The 24,670-nt window shown below is 39.8% G+C and overlaps 1 protein-coding gene across 3 annotated transcripts; it reads right to left on the bottom strand.

The window, feature by feature from the left end:
• Positions 1-484: 484 nt before the first annotated feature.
• LOC132393663 (uncharacterized) lies at positions 485-8,246 on the bottom strand. 3 transcript variants are annotated; one of them, XR_009512025.1, is made up of 4 exons: positions 7,497-8,246; positions 3,991-4,135; positions 3,518-3,703; positions 485-3,215 (listed from the first exon to the last, which is right to left on the bottom strand). XR_009512025.1 is itself a non-coding variant. In XM_059969075.1 (4 exons), the coding sequence occupies exon 1, from the start codon at positions 5,750-5,752 to the stop codon at positions 4,496-4,498; it is 1,257 nt and encodes a 418-aa protein (XP_059825058.1). In that variant the 5' UTR covers positions 5,753-6,754; the 3' UTR covers positions 485-1,752; positions 2,231-3,215; positions 3,518-3,703; positions 3,991-4,495. The 3 variants fall into 3 exon arrangements, 2 of the variants coding, with proteins under 2 accessions (XP_059825058.1, XP_059825057.1); XM_059969075.1 differs by lacking the exon at positions 7,497-8,246 and having other exon boundaries at positions 485-1,752; positions 2,231-3,215; positions 3,991-6,754; XM_059969074.1 differs by lacking the exon at positions 7,497-8,246 and having other exon boundaries at positions 3,991-6,754.
• Between the last annotated feature and the right edge of the window lie 16,424 nt (positions 8,247-24,670).

Genomic DNA, 24,670 nt, shown 5'->3' on the forward strand with positions numbered 1-24,670 from the left:
TGTATTGTTTAGGGAATAATGACAAGAAAAAATGTCTGTAAATGTTCAATACAGACGCAACCAATATAGTTCATCTGGGAATGCTGATGCTGCCTTGGCATCAGCTGATCCCGACTCTCCTGTGATCTTTAAGTTCTTGAGGCTGTACCGTTTTACATAGCTAGCCAGCCATCCCTTACTAGCCTTAAACTCCTTCCTCTCGCTCACAACACAAGTGACGAACGAACGAGATGTGAGGTGAACAATGCTCAACTTCCGGGTTTTCCCGATCCGTGGTTGGTTGAATCTGCGCATGCAGAACCCGCGGATAAGGAGGGCCGACTGTAGGTTGTAACATAACCACCTGATATGTGGCACCTTGCTTAAAGGAAAGGACTAAGACAAGTATCTCTCAGCTCTTTTGTTTTCCCTTAAATTTGTTTAATATTTTGAAGTTACAAAATGTAACATTAAACAGATGCTGGAAATCCAGGATCAACACACACAGCATGCTGGAGTAATTCAGCAAGTCAGGCAAAGTCTATGGAGAGGAATTATCAGTCGAGGACAAGACTGGTCAAGATGGAGTACCACACTCCTTTGGTCGACAACTTCTGGATAGATCATGAAAGCATTTTTTTTTCGCTTCTTTTATGTCTTTTAAGTTTGTATCTCGTCTTGAATGTGATTCTGGAACAGTCGGAGCCCGCACTCTGCTATTTGAAGATCGTTTGGATGCTTTGGTGCTCTGCAGTTGCTGAGATCCTGGGAGGCTGAAGTTGTGTGATTGAATCCCGTGGCGAGAAGGGGTATCATGGGGTATCACCCCATGAGCTGATACTTGACCCCATTTCACCGACTAAAGCTTCCATTGTTCTCTGATTCAATTGACAAGGGTGGCTGAAACGTCGAAGTGAGTGCAGAGTGTGATCGTCCGGCTGCTTGCCTTTCAATTGGTTGCGCTGTACTGGAGAGGGCAGAGCCTGAACAGTACTCTCCACATTATTCTCTTTGGTTTGGATTTGGACTTGGACTATGGACATTATTTTTTCAGTCTTATAGTTTTTATATTCTGTGTTTTTGCACCTGATCTTTTTTTTGTGGGGGAAGGAAATTTGGGGGTCGATGTGTCTAATCCATTTTGTTGGTTCTTTGTGTCTGAGGAGGAATTTGAGGGTCGATGTGCCTGATCAATTTTATTCATTTTTTTTTCTGTGGGAGGAGGGATTAGGGGAGCAATGTTCTCGATCTGTTTTCTTCATTTTATTTGTCCGGGAAGAGGGATTTGAGCGTCAAAGTGTCTGATCCATTTTCGTTGTTTTCTTGTATGGGAAGAGGGATTTTGAGATTGAGGTGCCTGGTCCATTCTGTTCGTTATTTTGTGTGGAAGGAGGGATTTGGGGGCAAGTGTCCCTGATCTGTTTTCGTTTGTGGGGAGATGGGATTTGGGAGTTGATGATCATGTTGCCTTTCTTTTTCTTTTGAGGTTTCATTGCTACTGGGAGAAGAAGAATTTCAGAGTTGTATATTTTGATAATAAATTAACCTTTCAACCTTTGGACCTTTCATCAGGAATTAAGATTCCAGTTTATAATATTCGTATTCTTTTCCTTTACTTATCAATTGTTTGGCGCTGGGCCAGTAAGTGATTTTTGGATGTTCAATTTATGATACAGTTTACAACTACATCGACGGAATGGGGCGACTGAGATAACTGGAGAAAGTTTTAAGCAGACTTGGATGTCTTGTGCTTTCAAGAAGTGACTGGATACTCTGAAACACAGAAACCTTTTGATTTCACTGGATGGTGTCTGTACTACAATCTTGAGCATATAATATTAAACAAGAGTGTTAGAACATTTAAGATCAATGCAATTAACCAGTACCACCACCCCGCCAAACTCAAGGAAAAGAAATGATGCAAAGTGGAAGTGAAGACAATGAATTCAAGCTGTAGTTTTCTGCTTCAGCATTAAACTGTTTGTTCAAGCCAGTGGCTAGACACACTGTTTCAAAGAAAGCATAAATTTGTTATATGGATGATACATTAATGTGAAGTGTAGAGTGTGTTTGTGTTTGTGTTTGTGTGTGGTCATCATATGTCACCTGCACAACGTTAACATCACGATTTTTTTTTTACATAGCTGCGACAAGAATTACATGAATGTCTTGGACAACCCAAGAAAAAATTCAGTTCTGTATAATTACATATTTTTATTGAAATAGCTATTCTAGCCTCATTGAATCCTACCTCGTGCTAGGTAATGCCATCTTCTAATAATATGTGCATAACAGCAGTCAGTTTGAAGTCAGCATGGCAGTAAGTTGCAACTGGAACTGATCCATACTATTAAAGGATATTTCAAAGAAGAATGCTTTTCGTGATCTTATTTCTACAAGTTAATATTCTGTTGAATAAAGTGTCATGCAACTGAGTACCCAGAGGGCATTTTGAGTGCAAAGAGCGAAGGTTTCTCACATGTGAGTGTGAAATAATGGCTTTTATTTCCAGCTGGCTTGTTATGTGGTATTCAGTTATTGATTGAAACAGTTATTAACAAACCCAGTTCATTATGTTTAATTCTGGCTGGAAAACTACCACTGGTTAATTCTTTGTTAAGTAAATTCCCATTTTATTTTCGTGGAGTGCTCACTTCAAATTACTGATTACACATTTATTATTATTATGACAACTGAAGCAAATGGGAAAAAGGGAAAATGGGTCTCTTCGGAGGAAAGTTATCTTAAGCTATGTAAAATAATTAAATATAATCAGTGGCTGTAAGCAAAAATAAATGTGTTTGAAAGAACATTAAATGTCCCTAAATGTTTTTATTTTGTCTTTGTTGGTATTAGTTTAGCTTGTGGACATATTAAGTTACTTCAATTTCTCTTCCAATGCAGCAAGGTTATATTATTTTGATAATTGACTATATTCCAAAATACATTTTTTTCATTTACTGGCCTGTTAAAGAATACAATACCGTGGCTGGCAAATCTAACATAAATGACCAGGAGTAAGACCAATATGTTCTGCAGTGCCATTCCATCATTTGATAATGGCTTTATCTCTATACATGTGATTATCTGAAAGTTTTGTTTGGTGGTGATAAAAGCACTGTCTCCTTTAAGTGTTCCATGACAAGGCAATTGCAAAACAGTGAAAAAGACATCGATGCTGGAAATCCTAAGCAAGTACCCAAAGTTCTGTAAATGCTCAGCAGGTCAGGCAGCACCTGTGCAGAGAAAAAGGCAGAGTTAACATTTTAGATTGATGAACTTTCACCATTCTTTTAAATTTTCTATTTTTATTTCATAACTAGATTTATCTTCTTTAACATCCTCTGGTGTTTCAGAAAAATATATTCAAACCTTTATCTATTTCTTTCAAACAATTCATTCCCTCATAGATTCCTGCTCACAACTTAAATATTAGATCATGAAGTTCAAAGTTCAAAGTAAAATACTTGGTCTCCACTGTCATCTGTGGCAACAAATTCTATAGGTTCACCACTCTCTGGTTAAAGAAAGTACTCACCAACTGTGTTCTAAATGGATGTCCCTCTATTCTGAGGCAATGTGCCCTGGTCTTAGACTCTGTAGTGTTCTTGCACAGGTGTAAAAGAACTCTGAACTAAACACCAAGCATAAACCAGTCAATGAGGCGGTCCCAGTAAGATTAACCGTTTACTCTTCACTCTTCCACATTAACATATGGTGAAAACTGTTGATAAAACAATACAATATATATACAGTATTTGTTTCCTTCTTGACATCACATTTACATCATAAATACTTGCAAAAGTAAAACTACAACAACTATATTACATTAAAGTGCAACATACAATCAGAATCTACCTACGCCACTGACTGGCTTTAAATGCATTTCAACACAAACTATCCGCAACTTTTTAAATAACAAAAAACATAAACATTATCAACCATCATTACTTTTAACAGAATCAGCGTTAACATTTTTAATTCAACATATTGATTATCTCATGAACTTACGGCGTTGCTTCACTGATGTTTCTAGTGCGTAGAAAGAAAACTTTTCTCGCGCTGATCCTGCACATGTGTGCCCCCTCCTTCCCGTTTCTCCAAACCGGTATTTTCCCACAAGACGTGGCGAAACTGGGTGTGACATCATCGCATGCTGCGATATATCACAGACAATGAATTTACTTTAAACAATCTTAAATTTAACTAGAAAATGATAACAAACAAATTACTAAAGCGAAAATATAATAAACTAAACAAATGCCATAAAGGCAACACACTCCCTGCTTGACCTTCGTAAGGTCAAAATGAACATAATACAAACTTCAGTCTCTAAATCAGTCCTTAGGTAGAAGTAGAATGACTTCTGTAACTGGCCTTTGGTAAATGTTCACATCACCTTGGTCAGAAGTTTTCAACTCAACCTTCCTGACATGTCCAGCCCTACTAGGGAATGTGGCAGTGATTCTGGCCATTGGCTAGTTGTTGCGGGCGATTTGCTTGTCCCTGAGCAGGACTAAATCTCCAACTTGAAGATTCCTGCGGGGTCCTGTCCACTTTTGTCTGTGTTGCAACAAAGGTAGATATTCATGTCTCCAACGAGACCAGAACTGATTTCCCAGAGCCTGGACCTGTCTCCATTGCTTTGGGTACAGATCCGTATCAGAGAAGTCCCCTGGTGGAGGGGGAGCTCCTGCCTTCTGCGTAAGGAGCATTGATGGTGAGAGTATGAAGGGGTTTTCCGGGTCAGAAGTGGTAGGAGTGGTCGTGCATTTATAATGGCTGTGACCTCTGCCATTAGTGTGCACAGTACCTCGTGGGTCAGTTGGGTGCGTTGCTGCAAAAACATTGAATCAAGAATTCTTCTGGCAATACCAATCATCCACTCCCATGCGCCTCCCATGTGAGAGGCGTGTGGTGTGTTGAATTCCCAGTTGCATCCCTGCTCACTGAGGTACCTTTGCACCGTTTTGTCCATCCCCAGCTCCTCTGATGCTCCAACAAAGTTCGTGCCGCAATCAGACCTTAACTGTTTTGCAGGGCCTCTTAGCGCAAAGAGGCGCCTGAGTGCATTAATGCAGCTGGATGTATCCAAAGATTCAATGACCTCAATGTGCATCGCTCCTGAACTCATGCAGCTGAACATGATGGCCCACCGCTTGCTCTCTGCTTGTCCTCCTCTGGTACGTCTCATAGTGATAGTCCACGGACCAAATACGTCCAGCCCCACATATGTAAAAGGAGGACAGGTTTCGAGGCGTTCTGGGGGGAGGTCCGCCATACGTTGAACTTCCAACTTGCCTCGCAGTTTCCTGCAGTTTACACATTTATGAAGTACTGAATTGATCAGTGTTTTAGCTCCCAAGATCCACAGTCCCACTGCCCTTATTGCTCCTTTTGTTAGGTGATGGCCCTGATGACTTACCTGTTCATGGTGATGGCGAGTGAGCAGTAAGGACACATGGCTGTCTTTGGGCAGGATTACTGGGCTCTTTTCTGCAGCTGGAAGTTGGGAGTGTATTAACCGGCCTCCAATGCAGATGATATCGTTCTTCAGGATCGGGCTGAATTTCCTCAAAGGGCTGTCCTTTGGTATTGGTTTATTAACTTGGAGAGCTGAAAACTCCCCTGCAAAATCCGTTCTTTGAGTTGCTTTAAAGATGACGTCCTTTGCCTGGGCCAATTCGTCCACAGTGTGAGGTAAGTTACATTTGCGCCATAAGAAAGGGAGGAAATTGCGATGGTCCTCCTGTACTAAGAAGCAATGGAACATCTGCTGGATGTCCGCTAAGATTGCGACCTTCTCCTTCCGGAAGCACAGCAGGACCCTGAGAAGGGTATTGTTAAGGTTGGGGCCTGTAAGGAGCACGTCATTAAGGGAGATACCAGTGCACTAAGCACTGGAGTCAAAGACCACCCTGATCTGATTGGGCTTTCGTGGGTGGTAAGCCCCAAACGTTGGGAGGTACCAGCACTCCCCGCCTTCCCTCAGTGGCGGTGCTACTTCCGCATGTCCATTAGTGAAGATCTTCTCCATAAATGCTATGTATTGTTGCTGCATCTCAGGTTTCCTTTTCAGGGTTTTTTGCAAGGATGTGAACCGCTTGACTGCCTGCTCTTTGTTGTTTGGCAAGCACTGGTGTGGTTCTCTGAAAGGTAGTGGGGCGACCCAATTAATTGCTTCATCTCTGAAGACCTTGGTGTCCATTATTTTTAAGAAAATGGCATCTTGAGCAGATGGAGCAAGTTTATTATCATGCTCAGTTTGAGCGAAGACTGACTGACCCAGCGTCTTGTCGGTTACTTTACATTTGTTAAAGCCTTGTCGTGCTTCCTTAATACACATGAAACTTGTGCAGGGTTGAAAAATTGAATGGCGGCTGCTCTCTAGCACATTGCTCTTAAGTGTGTTAACTGTCAGTTTGTGTACATTGCCAAGGCACACCTCTCCTATCACCACCCAGCCCAGATCCAGGCGTTGCGCAAAGGGGGCGTCGTGTGGTCCATTGACCTGCTGCCTAACCTTGTGCACCTGGAGAACACCTCTTCCTAATAGCAGGAGTATTTCTGCTTTTGGATCCAGTTCTGGGATGTGCTTGGCAATGTGGTGGAGATGTGGCTGGTGTAGCACTGCACTTGGCGTCGGGATCTCAGTGCGGTTATTCAAAATTTCATTGCACTCTAAGAGTGGAGGGAGACAGATGATGACTTTACCATCCAGGGACTCGAGCTGGAAGCCTGCTGCCTTCCTTCCATGAGTTTCCATGTTGCCTGAGCAAGTTCTAAGGTAGTATGGGAACTGCTCACTCTCAATGTTGAACAAGTCAAAGAACTCTGGTCTGACTAGTGAGCGATTGCTCTGATCGTCCAGAATTATGTAGGCTTTGATGGCCTTGTCTTTGGCTCCCTTAGGGTACACCTTAGTGAGGCAGATCTTTGAACAAGAATGGCTTGACTGAGCTTGAGCACAAACTTCTGTGCAGCTCAGGCTGACAACAGTTGTCCTGGAGTGAGCCTCTCCCTCCGCACCTTCCTGTTGTGAGGGTGAAGGAGCTTTGTCGGTTTGCGGCAATGGGCTGGGATGCATGGCCTCATCATGATTAGTGCTATTACATTCCGGGCACCTCACGGAGATCGTACAATCTCTAGCAAGGTGAGAGGTAGAGGAACAGCATTTAAAACATTTTTTTCTCCTTGAGAAGGGCCATCCTCTCTTCAAGGGGTTTTTGCCTAAATGTTCTGCATTTTTTGAGGGGGTGGGGTTTGTTATGCAATGGACAATTCTTGCTAGGGTCATTGTTAGTTCTAAAGACTTCAGTTTTACACACTGAGACAGGTTTATTAATGTTGAAATTATTCAAAGTGGAGTTAACTGGCTTGGGTTAAATTGTACTGCTACCTGGACCCATGAGGCTAGGGTCGTTTCGCTTCTTCGCCTCCTTGCACACAAACCTAGTGAAATACTCAAAGGGAGGAAATAGACCATCATTCTCTTCTTTGAGCCAACAGACACCCACCTTTCCTGCAGCCCAAATGGAAGTTTGTCCACGATTTGTCTAATCCCGTATGAAGTATCTAGGTATAATAGACCAGTTAAATAGCCATCTTCTTTGGCGCCTTGAATCTCCATGAGTAAATCTCCGAGCTCTCTTAACTTGGTGTGGTCCTTGGCTGACACCTTAGGAAAAATTTCCAGACGTCGGAATAGTGCCACTTCAATAATTTCAGGGGCTGCATAGCACTCCTGAAGTCTCTCCCATGCTTTGCTTAAGGCTAGCTCGGGGTTGTTAATGTACACGGAACGTATGCGTCTCACCTGTTCGCATGATTCTTTTCCCAGCCATTTCGTCATAAGATCCAACTCTTGGGTTGCTCCGAGCTGGACTCCGTGGATAGCGTTGGTGAATGAGGAGTACCATGTGCGGTAATTTTCAGGTTTATTGTCAAACTGATATAGTTCTGAAGTGACACGATCTCGTCATGCTAAATACTGTGTCATGGGTTCAACTGCAAGTGGCATGCTGGCTGGGGGACTATGTCGGCGGGTATATTACTGAGGGTGTACACTTGTTATGGAATTTGCTGTTCTGAATTCAGCCTTTGCCTCTTCTCTCGCCAAATCTGGTAAGTTTGGTGTTGAGAAGTATTTGTCATCAGCCCTTTCATTCTTGAATTCATCACGGAGTTGCAAGGGTAAATTGTCTTCCTTGGATGGATGTGATGCGATTGGGCCTCTCTGAGACTCCTCATGAAGTGGTACTTTAGCATTTAAGTATGGAGAGGAAGAATGAATCTTCAAGTCCATTTGAGATCAGACATAGTTGCTTGTGCGTTCCAATCTGATCTTTTCTGAAGTAGATTTTACGTCAAACAGAACATGCATTTCTTCAGCATTTTCTATTATCTCTGCTTCCACCCTGGCAGCTTCTGCTTCTCGGTGTAGCGTCAGCACTTCTAACTCTGACTCTATCCTTACCTTTTCCATTTGGTTTTCGGCTTCTCTGGCAGCGGCTTCCTTTTTCAGTTTTGCTTCTTGTTCAGCGTACAACGCTCGCACCTTGGCGGCTTCTGCCTTAGCTCTTGCATGGGCAGCCTTACTTGTTGATGCCCTATTGCCCCTGTTGCTGGATGGCAACGACTTGATGCTGGATCGAGTTGTCATTGCAGCACTTGAAACACCTGAAAATGCTGCCTTTTCACTGTAGTGTTGTTGCACAGGTGTAAAAGAACTCTGAACTAAACACCAAGCATAAACCAATCAATGAGGCGGTCCCAATAAGATTAACCGTTTACTCTTCACTCTTCCACATTAACGTATGGTGAAAACTGTTGATAAAACAATACAAAATATATACAGTATTTGTTTCCTTCTTGACATCACATTTACATCATAAATACTTGCAAAAGTAAAACTACAACAACTATATTACATTAAAGTGCAACATACAGTCAGAATCTAGCTACGCCATCGACTGGCTTTAAATACACTTCAACACAAACTATCCGCAACTTTTTAAATAACAAAAAACATAAACTTTATCAACCATCATTACTTTTAACAGAATCAGCGTTAACATTTTTAATTCAACATATCGATTATCTCATGAACTTACGGCGTTGCTTCACTGATGTTTCTAGTGCGTAGAAACAAAACTTTTCTCGCGCTGATCCTGCACATGTGAGCCCCCTCCTTCCCGTTTCTCCAAACCGATATTTTCCCACAAGACGCAGCGAAACTGGGTGTGACATCATCGCATGCCGCGATGTCACGGACAACGAATTTACTTTAAACAATCTTAACTTTAACTAGAAAATGATAACAAACGAATTACTAAAGCGAAAATATAATAAACTAAACAAATGCCATAAAGGCAACACAGACTCCCCCACCAAAGGAAACATCCTCTCCATGTCCAATCTTTTGAGGCCTTTCAGCATTTGATAGGTTTCAATGAGATACCCCCTCATTCTTCGGAATTCCAGTGTGTACACGACCAGAGCTATCAAATGCTCCTCACATGATAAGCCTTTCAATCAATCTTGGAATCATTTTTATGAACTTCCTTTCATAGTTAAGGGGCCCAAAATTGTTCACAATACTCCAAATGTGGCTTCACTAGTGCCTTATAAAGACTTAACATTATATCCTTGCTTTTATATTCTAGTCCTCTGAAAATGAATGCTAACATTGGATTTTCCTGATTCAACTGCAAATTAATCTTCAGAGAATCCTGCCCGAGAACTCCCAAGTCTCTTTGCACCTCAAATATTTGAATTTTTTTCTCCATTTAGAAAATATTTTACACTTTGATTTTTTCTACCAAAGTGCATAACCATACATTTGCACCGCATTCCATCCACCATTCTACTAAGATACCTAAGCCCTTCTGTAGCCTCTCTGCTTCCTCAAAATTACCACCCATCCATCCATTTTCATATCATCTGCAGGCTTGGCAACAAAGCCGTCAATTCTGTCATCCAAATCATTGAAAATAACATAGAAAGAAGTGGTTCCAACAGAGAGTTCTGTGGAACACCACTAGTCACTGGCAGCCAACTAGAAAAGGCTCGATTGATTTCCATACATAGCCTCCGGCCAATCAGACAATGCTCTATCAATGCCAGTATCTTTCCTATAATACCATGGGTCCTTAACTTGTTAAACAGCCTCATGTGTTTACCTTGGCCAAGGCCTTTGGAAATACCAAGTACACAACATCTACCGATTCTCCTTTGTCTATTCTGCTTGTTGTTTCTTCAAAGAATTCCAATAGATTTGTCAGGCAAGATTTTTACTTGAGGAAGCCATGCAGACTTCAGCCTATTTTATCATATGCCTCCAAGCACTCTGAACCAAATCCTTAACTATCGACTCCAAAGTCTTCCTAACCACTGAGGTCAGGCTATCTGACCTATAACATCCTTTCTTCTACCTCCCTACAGTGAAGACAGTTACAAAATATTTATTCAGTCATTCATAATTTCTTTGTCCCCCATTATTATCTCTCTAGCATCGTTTTTCGGCAGTCCAATATCTACTCTCACCTCTCTTTTACACTTTATTTACCTGAAGAAATTATTGTTATCCTCTTTAATATTATTGGCTAGGTTATTTTTGTATTCCTTCTTTAAGACTTTTTAGTTGTCTTCTATTGCTTTTTAAAAGATTTCCATTCCAGTAACTTCCCACTAATTTTTGCTCCATTAAATGCCCTCTCTTTGGCTTTTATGTTGGCTTTGACTTCTTTAGTCAGTCGTGGTTCCTTCATCATGCCTTTATAATATTTTGTCTTCGGGATATATTTATCTTGTATGTTCCGAATTTCTCCCAGAAATTCCAGCCATTGTTGATCTACCGTCATCCCTACTAGTGATCTCTTCCAATCAATTTTGGACAGCTCTTCTCAGATGCCTCTGTAATTCCCTTTACTCCACTGTAATGCTGATATATCTGACTTCAGCTTTCTCTTCTCTAATTGCAGGGTGAATTCTATCATATTATGATCATACATTCCCTAAGGGTTCCTTTACCCTAAACCCTCTAATCAATTCAGGTTCATTGCACAACGGTCAATCCCTAGAGATTGGGTGATGTGCAATCCCGAAAGATCTTAACCATGAGCTGCTCTATTATGAAAATATATAACAATAAGTTATTCTTTTCCTGTTTTGTGGATGAGATTCTCACCTTCTATATTATAATTAGGCTACTTATGTGTTTGTATTTGTTTGCAGGGTAGCAATATATGTGGATAGAGCTCACCACTAATTGTCCTTTGGCTTTTAAATTCATGTGCACTTTGAATTCTCAGTGGAGGGCTAATAGAAAGTCAGTTCCTGTACATCAATGCAAGCAGTTAATTCAATCACGTGATAAAATATTAAAGTTTATAAGTATGATATTTTCATAGATCCTACCAGAATTGCTGTCAGTGAGATTGGAACTGGAATTGGTTTATTATTCCCACATATAAGAAGATACATTGAAAACCTTGTCTTGCATACTGTTCCCAGTGATCAAATCATTGCACGGTGCATTGAGGTAGAACAAGGTAAAACAGTAAGGATGCAGAATAAATTGTAACAGCTACAGATAAAGTACAGGTAAACAATAAAGTATAAGATTATAATGAGGAAGATTGCAAGCTCAAGAGTCTACTATGGGAAATACCTTCATCTGATTCCAACAAAAAAGTTTTAACAATAAAATGTCAATTAATTTGCATTATTTGCTTCAGCTTACTCTGCAATGAGAATGTACCCACGTCACTCAGGAGTAAAACTAGGTTTGATTGGTTCCGCTAAACAGGACTGTCTATTTTACATCTTGCCTGCATTTCTGCTCCATTCAATTCAAAGTGAATAAGGTTCACTGAAGATAAAATGGAAAGGAAATGCACTTCTAGTGGTTTTACACTATTGCGCAGTTTGACATTCAACCCCTTGAATTTTAGAATTCATATCACAAAGGGAAAAAATACTTGATTATAAACACAAGAGATTCTGCGGATGCTGGAAACCCAGAGGAACACATGCAAAAAGCTTGAGGGAATCATCAGGTCAGGCAGCGTCTGTGGAAATAAAGAGCTAATGTTTTGGGTTGGGACACTTCATCAGAATGATAAAATCTGATCGGATTTAATGATACAAATGTGGCCTTCTGTAAATAAAATTTATTGTGAATAGTTGAGCACCATCTTGTTAACTCAATATTTTTTTTTAAACAGCAGAACACCACAAATACTGGAAATTTGAAATTAAATCAAAAAGTGTTGCAAGTGCTCAGCTGGCCTGACAATATCTGTGGACAGAGAGAACAGAGCTAATGTTTCCAGACAGTGACTTCTCTGTATTGATAGTTCGCTGATCAAATACAAGAAAGGAAACTGAGAGCAATGAGAGCAAACAAGGTAAAGGAGCCATAAAAAAACATAATACTGGATAAAGTCAGCAGGCCAGACAGCATGAATGAAAAGAGGAACAGTGAATTGTTATCATTAACTGCTTCTCAGTCCAGAGATTTTATCCGACCTGTTACCTTCTCCAGAATTTTCTGTTTTACTGTGAAGTCAGATTTTCAGTATTTGCAGTCTTTTATTATTATTTTCATTTATAAGTTAAAGGACACATTTGGGAATCTCAAAATCTCAAGATTAGCTGCATTCCCAGAAGAGGGATGGCAATGGATTATCGACCTGAAATGTTAACTTACACTCTTTCCGCATATCTTTCCGCCTGATCTGCTGAGTATTTCCAATATTTTCTGATTTTGTTTCAAACTTCAATACCTTAGCACTCATCTATTAAATATTTCATTTATGCTGTTGAGATATAGTACATTGTAGCAAAATTTTTACTTTCCAGGCAGATTTGAGTTAAAACTAGCTTCAGCTTTAATGGGGACACAGTATAATCAAAAGGTGTGCAAAATTCTTTAAATTTTGCCGTGGCATTTAGACAGTACTTAAAGTACTGTCCCTCTTTTCTCCCCCAAAGCAAATGAGATCTGTGCTTCAACAATCATCTGACATTTTCTCATGGATCCAAAAAAAAAAGACTTGGTTATATCAATACTTTTAAGAAAAGCAACATAATAATGTTGGAAAAGGGCTGCAGGAAGTATGACAAGGTGATGAGTGGCTTTGAATTTCTGACAGCTGTACCAACCTTCCCAGACAGTTGACAAGGAATCCTTTCTGCTTAAAATCAGGATGCTTTTTGTTGTGCCTGACTGCAGATGATCTTCTCAGATTCGCCAGAGTTAGCAATCCTAATGGTCCTGCAGCAGCTCATTTCACAATAGTTAGAACAAATGCACTTTCACTCAGCATTGGAATCATCATTTCTCTTTAGCTGGGGCGGCTGCCACTGCAGATTAGGGCTCTAGACAAGCCTCTGGGGATTTTTCTCTGCCAGAGTAGTTGCTTTTTATACAGCAACAATTTATTAAATTGCTTTCCTTTTAAGTGCAATAATAGTCTCGCTGCTTAGAAAGGTTGAAGAGATATCCAACACATTAATATTTTAAGATGGTGGCAGTAATTATATTGTGTTTACCTAACAAGACAGTTTATTTTGCTTTCCCACTAACTCAAAGCGGTGAAGCTATTATTTTCTGTGGATATGGATTTCTGAATGCACTGATAAAGCTGGGGGCAGTGTTCTTGACTTCTTGAAATGTGCTGACAATCTCTTGAAGTACTGCAGGTCATCGCCCTTTTGCATTGAACGAAAAAAAATACTACCAAAAGCAAGAAGATGTGCTTGTGTTATTTCCAAAAATATTTTTTTTAGCACAATGTGGGAAACAAACCACTTTATTAACTAGTTCCTTTATAGTTTATAATTAAAAATGAAGAGCTCGTAATCAAATTTCTGCAAATGGATGCTCTGATCTCTCTGTTCATTAATCATTACAGTTGGCTCAAGAATTTGAATCATGAGACAATGAGAGTAGGGTGATGAGGGATGGATGATGGATGATGGATTCAATTTAAACTCATAACTGTCACTGTTGTGATGGTATATTGGGTATAACGTCTCTACAACAGCTAACTGTCTAATAAGTATATGTAGATGATTATCCTACACCTATTGAAAAGCACTTCTGTAATTTGCAACTTTCTAAATACTAGATTCTCACAATTTAAATCATGCCCACAAATTGTTGTCGTCTGCTGGAGTGTCCCCTCCAGGGCTGAAGCCTAGGCGGGAAGATTTGAAGAACCCGCTGTTGCCCATGCAGCAGGTCCCCCCTCTCCATGTCACTGGTGTAGTCCAAGGGAAGGGCAAGCGTTAATACAGCTTGGCACCAGTGTCGTCGCAGAGGTTGCCAGAGTGAAGTTGTAAACAACATCAAACAGCCTTAGGGACCCCGGCTCTTCCTTGGGAGTTACTCCTGAAGCCTTTCCCATGGGTTGGTGTGCCCGCATGGCAGAGGAGGTTTAAGTCAGAGTTTTCCTTCTCCTAGGTGGGCTGCCATCCAAGGCTAATGGGCACCACGGTTTTGAAGGACCGGTGATCCACTTTTGCCCCTTTTCTTGTCAGTAGAAACAGTTCTGCTGGGCCTAGTAACTAAGCCACATGTAAAGGCCAAGAGTTGGACTTTGTTGTCAGAGATGCACACCATTTGAAGCACATTATAGGTAGTGAGGGCTTATCCCCACTACCACCTCCGGCTAAGACAACCTTAGGAACCTGTAGATGTCATGGACCTGCCCGTGTAAACATCCTAACTTAATCTCCGTGCCTGTGTCCTGCACTTGGGTTCGCTTCCTTTACTCATTGTAACAGTAGTCTGTTAGAGTTATATAAAGAGAAACCTCAATAGTTGAGTTAGTGTCTTGCTAATTGCTTCAAATTACATTTGATAATTCATTTCTTACACTGCAACAGAAACCATTCTTTCTACAATGGAGCTTGACTGCAACTTTTCCGAGCTCATCTGTGGAAACAGCTTATTTTCGAATGCATCTCTTTTTCCTTTTCAAGAGTTCAGTTGAAGAGCCTGATCAGAGCGACACTTGCTTCGTTGCAATGATGGGACCTGTTTTCGGTTCTCACTGATCGGCTGTTTTTCAATATCCCAAGGATGTAGCCTGGAAGACGTGCACGCCTCTGGGGTTTTGAGGCTTTGCAGCCCTACTGATGACCCTTTGTGGGCCTGAAGCATCACAGGAGAAAACGAAACATCGGGAACATTGCATCAGCTGCTGGGGAGGGGGTGCGGTTCTGTACTCAGCGAAGCTCTTTCTCTCGTTGGTGGGGGAGAGTTTGTTGCTGATTCTTGTGTTCGAGAACTCAGAAAAAAACAACGCAGCAGACTTTAACACCATTATCAGTGGGTTGTTCGTCTTTGTTAGTCACCCCTCTCACTGTGACAGGGTGACCTCTCTGCCCCTTTATTAGGGTGACAGAGATCCTGTGGTATGCCAAATTGTTGGGTGAACAATCAGTTTTTGTTATACTGCAGATCATAGTCTTTCTTGGGGGCTTTGCTATTGCTTGCTTGGTGGATGGAGGGGGCTGATGCTTTTTTTGCTGAAGTAAGCGGGGAGTGGGTGGGTTGTTGTTTTGCCATTGTTTGGGCATGGGAGGTGGGAGTAGGGAGTTCTAAGGTTTTTACTGCCACTCATTCTTTGGGGCACTCTTCTGTTTTCATGGATGCCTGTGAAGAACAAGAATTTCAGGTTGTATGCTGTATACATTCTCTTATATTACATGCAACTATTGAACTATTTAAAACCAGTTATGTTTTTAATCTTTCAAAGTTTTGTTGAAAATAATTAATCTGAAAATGTTTGGGTTTTAAATGTGTGTGAGTGTCTGGATCAGTAGGAGCTGTCTAGTCTGGTTCCTGATTAACCCAGACAAAGGAGATTAGTAGAGAAATTTAGTTCACGACAACTAAACCAGCACAAGGTATGCAAAATCGTGGTGGAATTTGAACTTATATTTCATTTGCCTTGCTATTAACTTCATCATTATTCCACTGTATGCAGGACTTGGCAAAGGATATTTGCCTTATCTTGCATTTGATGACTACAGAGGGCTCATGACTGTCTGCTTCTTAACAGGAGTTACAGTTATGTAAGCTTGACTTTGTGTTGGGGCTAGTCTGAATGGGTAGGTGTTTTAGAGGTTTGGTCGCATTCCCTCACATGCAAGGTATCAACGGCAAACATATGCGTCCTGGAGAGTTCACCAGACCAAGAGCTTTCATTCCATCAAAGTGCACTTGGTTTGCAATGGCCAAACCAAAAAACCGAACTTTCAGAGATTTTGTAACAGTGATTAACTTTATTTGTCGCATGTACTTCGAAATACCAAAACATACAGTGGAATGTGTCAACCACTGCAGTCCAAAGATTGTGCTAGAGGCAGCCCACAGTTGTTGCCACACTTCCAGTGTCCACAATTCCCTATCCCTAACCATATGTCTTTGGAATGTGGACATGAACTGGAGTACTTAGGGGAAACCCACGCGGTCACGGGGAGAACATAGAAGCTACTTACAGGCAGTGGCAGGAAATGAACCCCATCAATATTTTTTAGCTCTGCAGAGTGTTTCACTAACTACCACCATGCCACCCACTTTATGTAAGTGTTCAGGACTTTCAGGAAGGGCCTGATGCTGTTGTCCTGTAGCACTCCACTTTGTCTGAAGTATTCATGTTTGGAAATACAATGACCAGCTGGCTGCACGGGGTCAAGAGGTGTCACCATAAAATCTGGCCAATAGTCCGGTGACATCATCGTCGAGAATGGCAGCTTAAGTCACTAGCTCCTCTAGAAAAATGTGTATTAAGCCCCATTAACCCGTCAAATATAATACTTTTTGAAAAAGATTTGAACTGAAAAGAGGGGCAAGAATGGGGAGAAGAAATTGAAATTAAAAAAGCAACACTGCGGAGCCTGCGTCCGAGAGGAGTGCAGCGAGTGTCTCTCCAACCCAACCGCGTGTGAGCGAGGTGGCTGCTGGGCCTCTTTCAGTCAAAGCAGCGAATGTCTTTGAAATCCTGAAAGAAATAATGGAGGTCCAGAAAGATATAAAACAGCAGCTCCGTGATATTAAGGCAGAGCTCGCCAGCGTTAATCAAAAAATAGCGGTGGCAGAGACTCGCATTGATAAGGTGGAAGATCGCATTCAAAACATGGAATGGATACGGAGCAAGACAATAACAATAATACATCACCAAGAAGGTAAACTGCTTGATCCGGAGGGAAGATCACGATGGAAAAATATCAGAATCTACGACATTCCCGAAGGAGCGGAGGGCTTGTCTATGACGGAGTTTGTCAGAAAGTTACTACGGGACACGCTGGAGCATCCCCTAGCTATGAAGCTGGAAGTCGAAAGAGCCCACCGCGCGTTGATCCCAAAACCTACCCAGGATAGAAAGCCACGCTCAATTATAATTAAATTCCTTCGGTACAGCACCAAGGCGGAGATTCTACGAAGAGCCTGTGGTAAGAAGAGAGTGTTTTTAGAGGATAAATTAATATATTTCGGCCAAGATTACCTCCCTGCGGTCCTCCAGAAATGCAAAGAATACTCCAAAGTAAAGCGAGTATTAAAGCAAAATAAGATTAGATTTCAAACTCCGTACCCTGCTAAACTTCAAGTGTTTTATGACAACGGAACGCAGTTGTACCAGACAGTGGAAGAGGCGACTACAGACATGAAGGCCAGAGGGTTGCCATTCAGCATGACTAAAACGAAAGAAAGCCTGGCTGAAGAATTGTCCCGCTCGGCTTGGGAAATAGTGCGAGAAACGAGAAGGCAGGAGACAGGAGGAAGCTGAGAGAAACATATCATGAAGAGACCGGGAGTTTCCCAAAGACAGTCCTCACCCCTTCCAGAAGAGCTATAAGGTTTGGCTAACTTTAAAAATGTTGAGAAGCTAAACTGAAGCGGAAGTACACGGTGATATACTTAACTCGAGAAATACTTATTATAATGTGGATTTTATATTACTTAGTTGTTATTCTTTATTCGCTCACTTACTCCTTTTTCCTCACCAAAATGAGAATATATATATATATATATATATGTGTGTGTGTGTGTGTGTGTGTGTGTGTGTGTGTGCATATATATATGTGTGTGTGTGTGTGTGCATATATATATGTGTGTGTGTGTGTGTGTGTGTGTGTGTGTGTGTATATATAGGAGTACACAGGGAAATCTTTTCTGTGTAATGGATTTGTTCACTGACTTTCATGAATACTGCAATGGGGGCCCTCAACTCACAAATAGGAAGGGTTATCCCCCACAGCTAGACAGTTCCTCTAGCTCAATGCAGGGTCATTTACTAGAGACCTCAGCCTTGGAATCACACGTTCATTGCCATTTTTGTTATTAATTGAGTTTCTTCGTTCTTATTTGTTCAGGGAGTAGATCGATTAAGTTTTATTCTAATTTCAATGATACATTGACAGATAAATACAGATGGCTAAGGACAAGGTAAAATTCATTTCTTTTAATGTAAATGGGCTATTAAATTCAATCAAACATAAGAGAATTTTATCCAAAATGAAAAAAGAACAAACCCATGTAGTATATTTACAGGAAATTCATTTAAGTGATAATGAGCATAAAAAACTAAAGAGAATGGGCTTCACTAATCTGTTTTTCTCCTCCTATAAATCAGGACATAGGAAAGGAGTTGCTATTCTTATCTCAAGTAAGCTAACTTTTGAAAAAATATTCGATATGGGAGATAAAGGCGGCAGATATATTCTGGTAAGGGAGAGTATAGATGACAATTCAGTTACTCTATTGAATATATATGCACCCCCAGGAAGTGATATTGGTTTCTTTCAGAAAATTACTGATATTATGGTAACGGAAACAGAAGGTCTCCTGATATGTGGGGGAGACTTAAATTTACAATTGCAACCAAACTTAGACTCTTCCAATAGAAAAACCTATGAAACAAAATCTTTATATAAGAAAGTTAATACACTTTTTGAGGATGTTGGTTTAATTGATATATGGAGGGACCTTTTCCCTGACAGAAGGGATTACACTCATTATTCTGCTCCACGTTCTGTATATACAAGAATAGACTATTTCATAATGTTTGGAAAAGACAAAGACAAAATAAACACCTGTGGAATTGGGACAATAGATGTAAGTGATCATGCACCTATATATTTATCTGTTGATTTTGACCTACAACCAAAGAATACTATTTGGAAACTAAATTCAAGTCTACTCAATGATCCGTACTTTAAGGAACAAATTAAAAAAGAAATTGGTCTCTACTTAGGACTTAATGATAATGGAGAGGTTTCACCTCCCAATTTATGGGATACTCTGAAGGCGGTTTCAAGAGGGAAAATTATAGCGATATCTTCATATAAGAAAAAAATAAGGAATAAAACATTAAAGGAATTACAAAATAGGCTGAGGGAACTAGAGAAAAAACACAAATTGAATTTGGCACAGGATACATTAGGGGAAATTAAAAGAATTAGGAATGAAATAAATAATTCGGCTACACAAGAAATCAGGAAAAACTTAATGTTTCTGAAACAGAGTCTTTATGAAAGTGGATCAAAATCTATGAAAATGCTGGCGTGGAAACTGAAAAAAAAGATAGCAGAAAATACAATTCATAGAATTAGGGACCCAAGAACGAAAATGATAAAAAATAAGCTAAGTGAAATTCAAGAAGCTTTTGAAGTGTTTTACAAAACACTGTATTCCAAAGTTCCAGGGGGAAGCATAACCCAAATTGACACCTTCTTGAATTCTCTAGAGTTACCCACTTTAAACGAAGAACAAAATAGAAGGATGACTGCTGACATAACTGAAGTTGAATTAAAAGCTGCAATTAGTAGGCTTAAATTAAGCAAGTCACCAGGATCAGATGGGTATATTGCAGAGTGGTACAAAGAATTTAAAAATGAGTTAATTCCTGTTTTACTCCCCACACCGAACTGGGCTCTAAAAAAGGCACAAATGCCATCCAGTTGGAAGGAAGCGATAATCTCAGCTATACTGAAAGAAGGCATGGATAAAATGGAATGCGGGTCATTTAGACCAACATCATTCTTAATGTAGATTATAGGTTATATACCTCCATCATGGCCAAATGATTAGAGGAGTTTCTACCCATACTGATACGTAATGATCAGACAGGTTTTATACGACAACGCCAGACTCAAGACAATATATGAAGGACACTTCACATTATGGATCATATACAAAAAAATAAAATCGAAGCAATAGTGATAAGCGTGGACGCTGAAAAAGCAGTTGATTCGGTTAATTGGAATTTTCTTTACAGAGTATTACATAGACTTGGTTTCTAAGACACAATTATTAAAACTATACAGACACTATATGACAATCCTACTGCTAGGATTAAAATCAATGGATATTTATCAAATAGTCTTACCCTAGAAAGGGGCACGAGACAGGGTTGTGCATTGTCACCACTATTCTTCGCGCTATATCTGGAACCATTAGCTCAATACATCAGACAAAATGAAGATATCAGGGGAATTACTATTAAAGGGACAGAGCATAAATTGGATGACATTTTGATCTATCTAGGGCAACCAACATACTCTTTACCTAAATTGATGCAATCCTTTGAACAATATGGTCAATTATCAGGATAAAACCCAATTACTTTCATATTACTATAGTCCACCAAGAGAAATTGAAAGTCGATACCCCTGGGCATGGCACACAGAGTCTTTCAAATATTTGGGCATCATTATGCCAAAAGATTTGGCAAGATTATCAGAATGTAAATATCAGCCTCTATATAAGAAAAAATTAAGGAAGATGCGGCAAGATGGAGCCTGATTCCTTTTTTCAGTCTCAGTTCAAGAATTGAGTCTATTAAAATGAATATACTGCCCAGACTGTTATATCTCTTTCAGACCCTACCAGTAGAGATTAATCAAAATCAATTCAATGAATGGAACAAGATGTTATCAAGGTATATTTGGCAAGGTAAAAGGCCTAGAGTTCATCTCAAAACTTTGCAATTAGCAAAGGAAAAGGGGAGATGGGGCTTGCCTTCTCTTAGAGATCATTATTTTGCAGCACAGTTGAGTGCTGTGATATGTTGGTGCCACCCATCATATGACGCTCAATGGAAAAACATTGAGGAGTGGCTACTTCCCATCCCCATACAAGCAATTTTGGCTGATAACAACCTGCAAAGGTACATAAATACTATTGATAATCCATGAGTGAAATTGACTCTTAAAATATGGAAAACCACTATAAAAGAATATAATCTAGAGGGAGATATTGCAATTCTTAAATGGTGTGCATATGACTCTGATTTTACACCAAATAAATTGGATGCTAGATTTAAGGACTGGACAGCTAAAGGAATAACAGTTCTTTGCAACATAATGAAAGAAGGAACACTGTTCAGTTTTGAAATGCTTACAGAGAAACACGTATTAGAAAAACAAGATTTTTATCGGTATTTACAAATGTGACAATATGTTAATAAGATGCTTAAAAATGTAACCAAGGCAAATACATGCTTGCTAGAGCTCTTTAGAAAAGCATATAATTCAGATAATGGTAGTAGAATAATTTCAAGAATGTATAAGGGGTTGTCAAATCTTAAAACACATTTGACTTCATACATTAAAACAAAATGGGAGAAGGAAGGAGGAAGAATGGACAACAATACGGAGATATCAATGGAAGTGTACCAATTCACAGAAGTGGAGGGAGTTTGGATGGAAAAACTTGATAAGATATTTTATTACACCCTCTCAGAAATCCCATTATGATAGTAACCTTCCTGTTTGCTGGAGAAATTGTGGAAATCAAAATGCAAATCATTATCATATTTTTTGGGACTGCCCTGTTATCAAAAACTATTGGTGGGGGATACACATTGCCCTAGAAGACATCTTTAAATGTGAAATACCCTTGGAGAGTAAGACCATATATTTTGGATATTTTCCTCAAGAATGGTTAAAAAGAGATAAATATTTAATGAATATACTGTTGGTGGCTGGTAAAAAGACTCTTACTAGGAAATGGTTATCACAGGAGACCCCAACTTTAAATACATGGATGGAAATTACAATGGACATTTACAAAATGGAGAAGATAACAGCATCTGTTAATCATAAGCTGGAACAATTTGATTCATACTGGGGGAAATGGTTTAACTACATAATGCCTCATAGGCCTGATTTTATTCTCACAAATCAATGATTCTGTTGTTAAAAAAAAAAGATCACTCCCTACTTGTACATAGTTCTTTCCTTTTGCTTGTTTTTTCTTTCCACTCTTTTCTATAAGTATATACCCCAGATAAATACTTTGTGGAGATTTTGTGATATATATGATTATATGATATATTTGTACAATGTCTGAAATACGTCTTATGGAAATGTTTGTTTGATGAACTTCAATAAAAAAATAAATTACAAAAAAAATCTGGCCAATAATATTTCTCAGAAACCTGAACGATGAGGCTTCAGAACATTACAGTCAAGGACACTCGGCGACCAGAAATGTAATCAAGCTTTTTGTGTCTGGAACATCCACTTAGGTTGCCTGGATGATTCTCTTGCATGCTCCAGAAGGTACTAAACAGGGCTTGTATAATGCCTATTGCATGTCTCACTGCACTGAAGTCAGATGCACCTCAGACAACTCAGATGAGATAGTGGAAGAAGAGAGATAGGGATACGGATGGTACAAAGCCAGCAGCAAGGCTTGCTCTCCCAGATATGTAGAAGGCCCTTGTTGCTGCAAAATTATCCTTGGCTTCACTGAAGTCTAAAGACCAAAGCTCAAAGGATTCACCCATTACTACAGCCAACATTAACTAACCACAATCCCACAAATAGTTACTGTAAACTCTCTCTCTTTGCTTATGTTTATTCATGGCTTTGCATTCATTATCACACAACTGAAAAGAACATTAACCCTTCATTTTTCTATCATTTATGTGTCTATCTAAGCGTTTTTTAAACGTTGCTAGTATCTCTGCCTCTACCACCACCCCTGGCAAGACGTTTCACATATCCACCATTCTGTATGACATCCCCCTATACTCCCCACACTACCCTGGAAAGCAGCTCTATCAAGTCACCTCTCATCTTCCTTCGCTCCAGAGAGAAATACCATAGCACACTCAACCTATCTGCATAAAACACGCTCTCTAATGTTGGTAAACATCATCTGCCCCTTCTCTAAATCACTGAAAAATGAACATACAGGTACAGCAATGATTAAGGGGGCCAATTAAATGTTAATCTTTGCTGCAGTGTAGATGTTACATTACAGTTTTATAGGGCTCTATTGAACTCACATTTGGGCCAACACTCTTCCCACTAAAGGAAGATATACTAATGATCGGCTGAATGCAGCCAGTGTTAACAGGTTCATCATGTGAAGAAAAAGATGATTTCTCTCAAAGCGTGATCTTACTGAAACATTCAAAATTAGCAAATGGAAAATTGTTCTTAACCACACTTGGGGTGTCTAGAATCAGAAAGCAGTTTCATTATAAAGGACAGAGGTGAGAAGAAATTCCTGCACACAGGGTGCAGTGAATCTTTGAAACTTGTTACCTAAGGATGGAAGTTCGGTAGCTGAGTATATTGATAGGATTTTAGACATTAAGAAAATTTTAAAAATAGAGTAAATTGGTACTGAGATAAAGAATCATCCTTGATATTACCCAATGACAGTGCAACATACAACTAGAAAATCTAATCATACTTCAGTTTCTGATGCCTCATGTTCTTACAGTGCAGTAAATCAAAGAAATAAAATGCTGGCTTTACTACACAATTTTTGTACCATTAAGTATATAATTCCTTCAGCATTTTGAGTGTGACACTTAGTATGTGCCAAAATCTTTCACATTCAGTATAATGCTTTTAATACAACGGGCGTGATGTCGATGCTCTCAATTCAACCAGTGTAAGTTTTGTACACATCAAAATCACAAAAGCAATGAAACTTTTAACTCATTGGTATTGTTTGTGTGTTTTAGTGTTGCTGGGACACTTCCACTTCGCAAAATATGTCAGCTGAAAGACAATTTTAAGTATCCTCACAGTGCTTGCTAAGATTATGTACTCTAAACTTTCAAGAAGAACAAAAACTTTCAAACTTTCCAACTCGAAGATTGTGGTGAACTATGTATACTGTCTGGACACGCCCCCTGCTGACTGCTCCTGTGGCCCCTCCCACGGACCCCGGTATAAAGGCGATTAGGGCCTGAGCCCTGCCCTCGGTCTCCATTATGTAGCAATTGCTGCTTGTTCTTTCTTCCAGTCAATATAAGCCAATATCTCGCCTCACGTCTCAGAGAGTTATTGATGGTGCATCAAAGATAAAACCACCACTGAGCATATTTGGGTTTACAAATTGTTCCTTGTGTGCATAATCTCTTGAATTTAGAGGTAATGACACAAATATGTTGATATTTAAGTTAGATTTGAATGTACATCAGAAGCATTGTTCTGCAACATTGCTGGCTTCTAGTGCTTTCTAGTGTCAATGATTCAAATGCTTCACCCTGCTCCAGTTTTTCCTTCACTCAGGAATTTAGAACTTCAATTAATCTAATTCAGCTCACCCCTTGCAGGGCAGCTGTAGAGTTGACAGGTCTCGGAAAAAGCAAGATGTGTTGGTGTCACAGTGAGTTCTCACCAGGTCAAAATTTCCTGTTGTTCTCCA

This window comes from Hypanus sabinus, chromosome 5 (assembly GCF_030144855.1).
Source record: "Hypanus sabinus isolate sHypSab1 chromosome 5, sHypSab1.hap1, whole genome shotgun sequence".
NCBI lineage: Eukaryota > Metazoa > Chordata > Chondrichthyes > Myliobatiformes > Dasyatidae > Hypanus > Hypanus sabinus.

Bases quoted from the DNA above. Each gene is read 5' to 3' on its own strand.
- LOC132393663 (XM_059969075.1), bottom strand. From the start codon at position 5,752: ATGTTCCATTGCTTCTTAGTACAGGAGGACCATCGCAATTTCCTCCCT.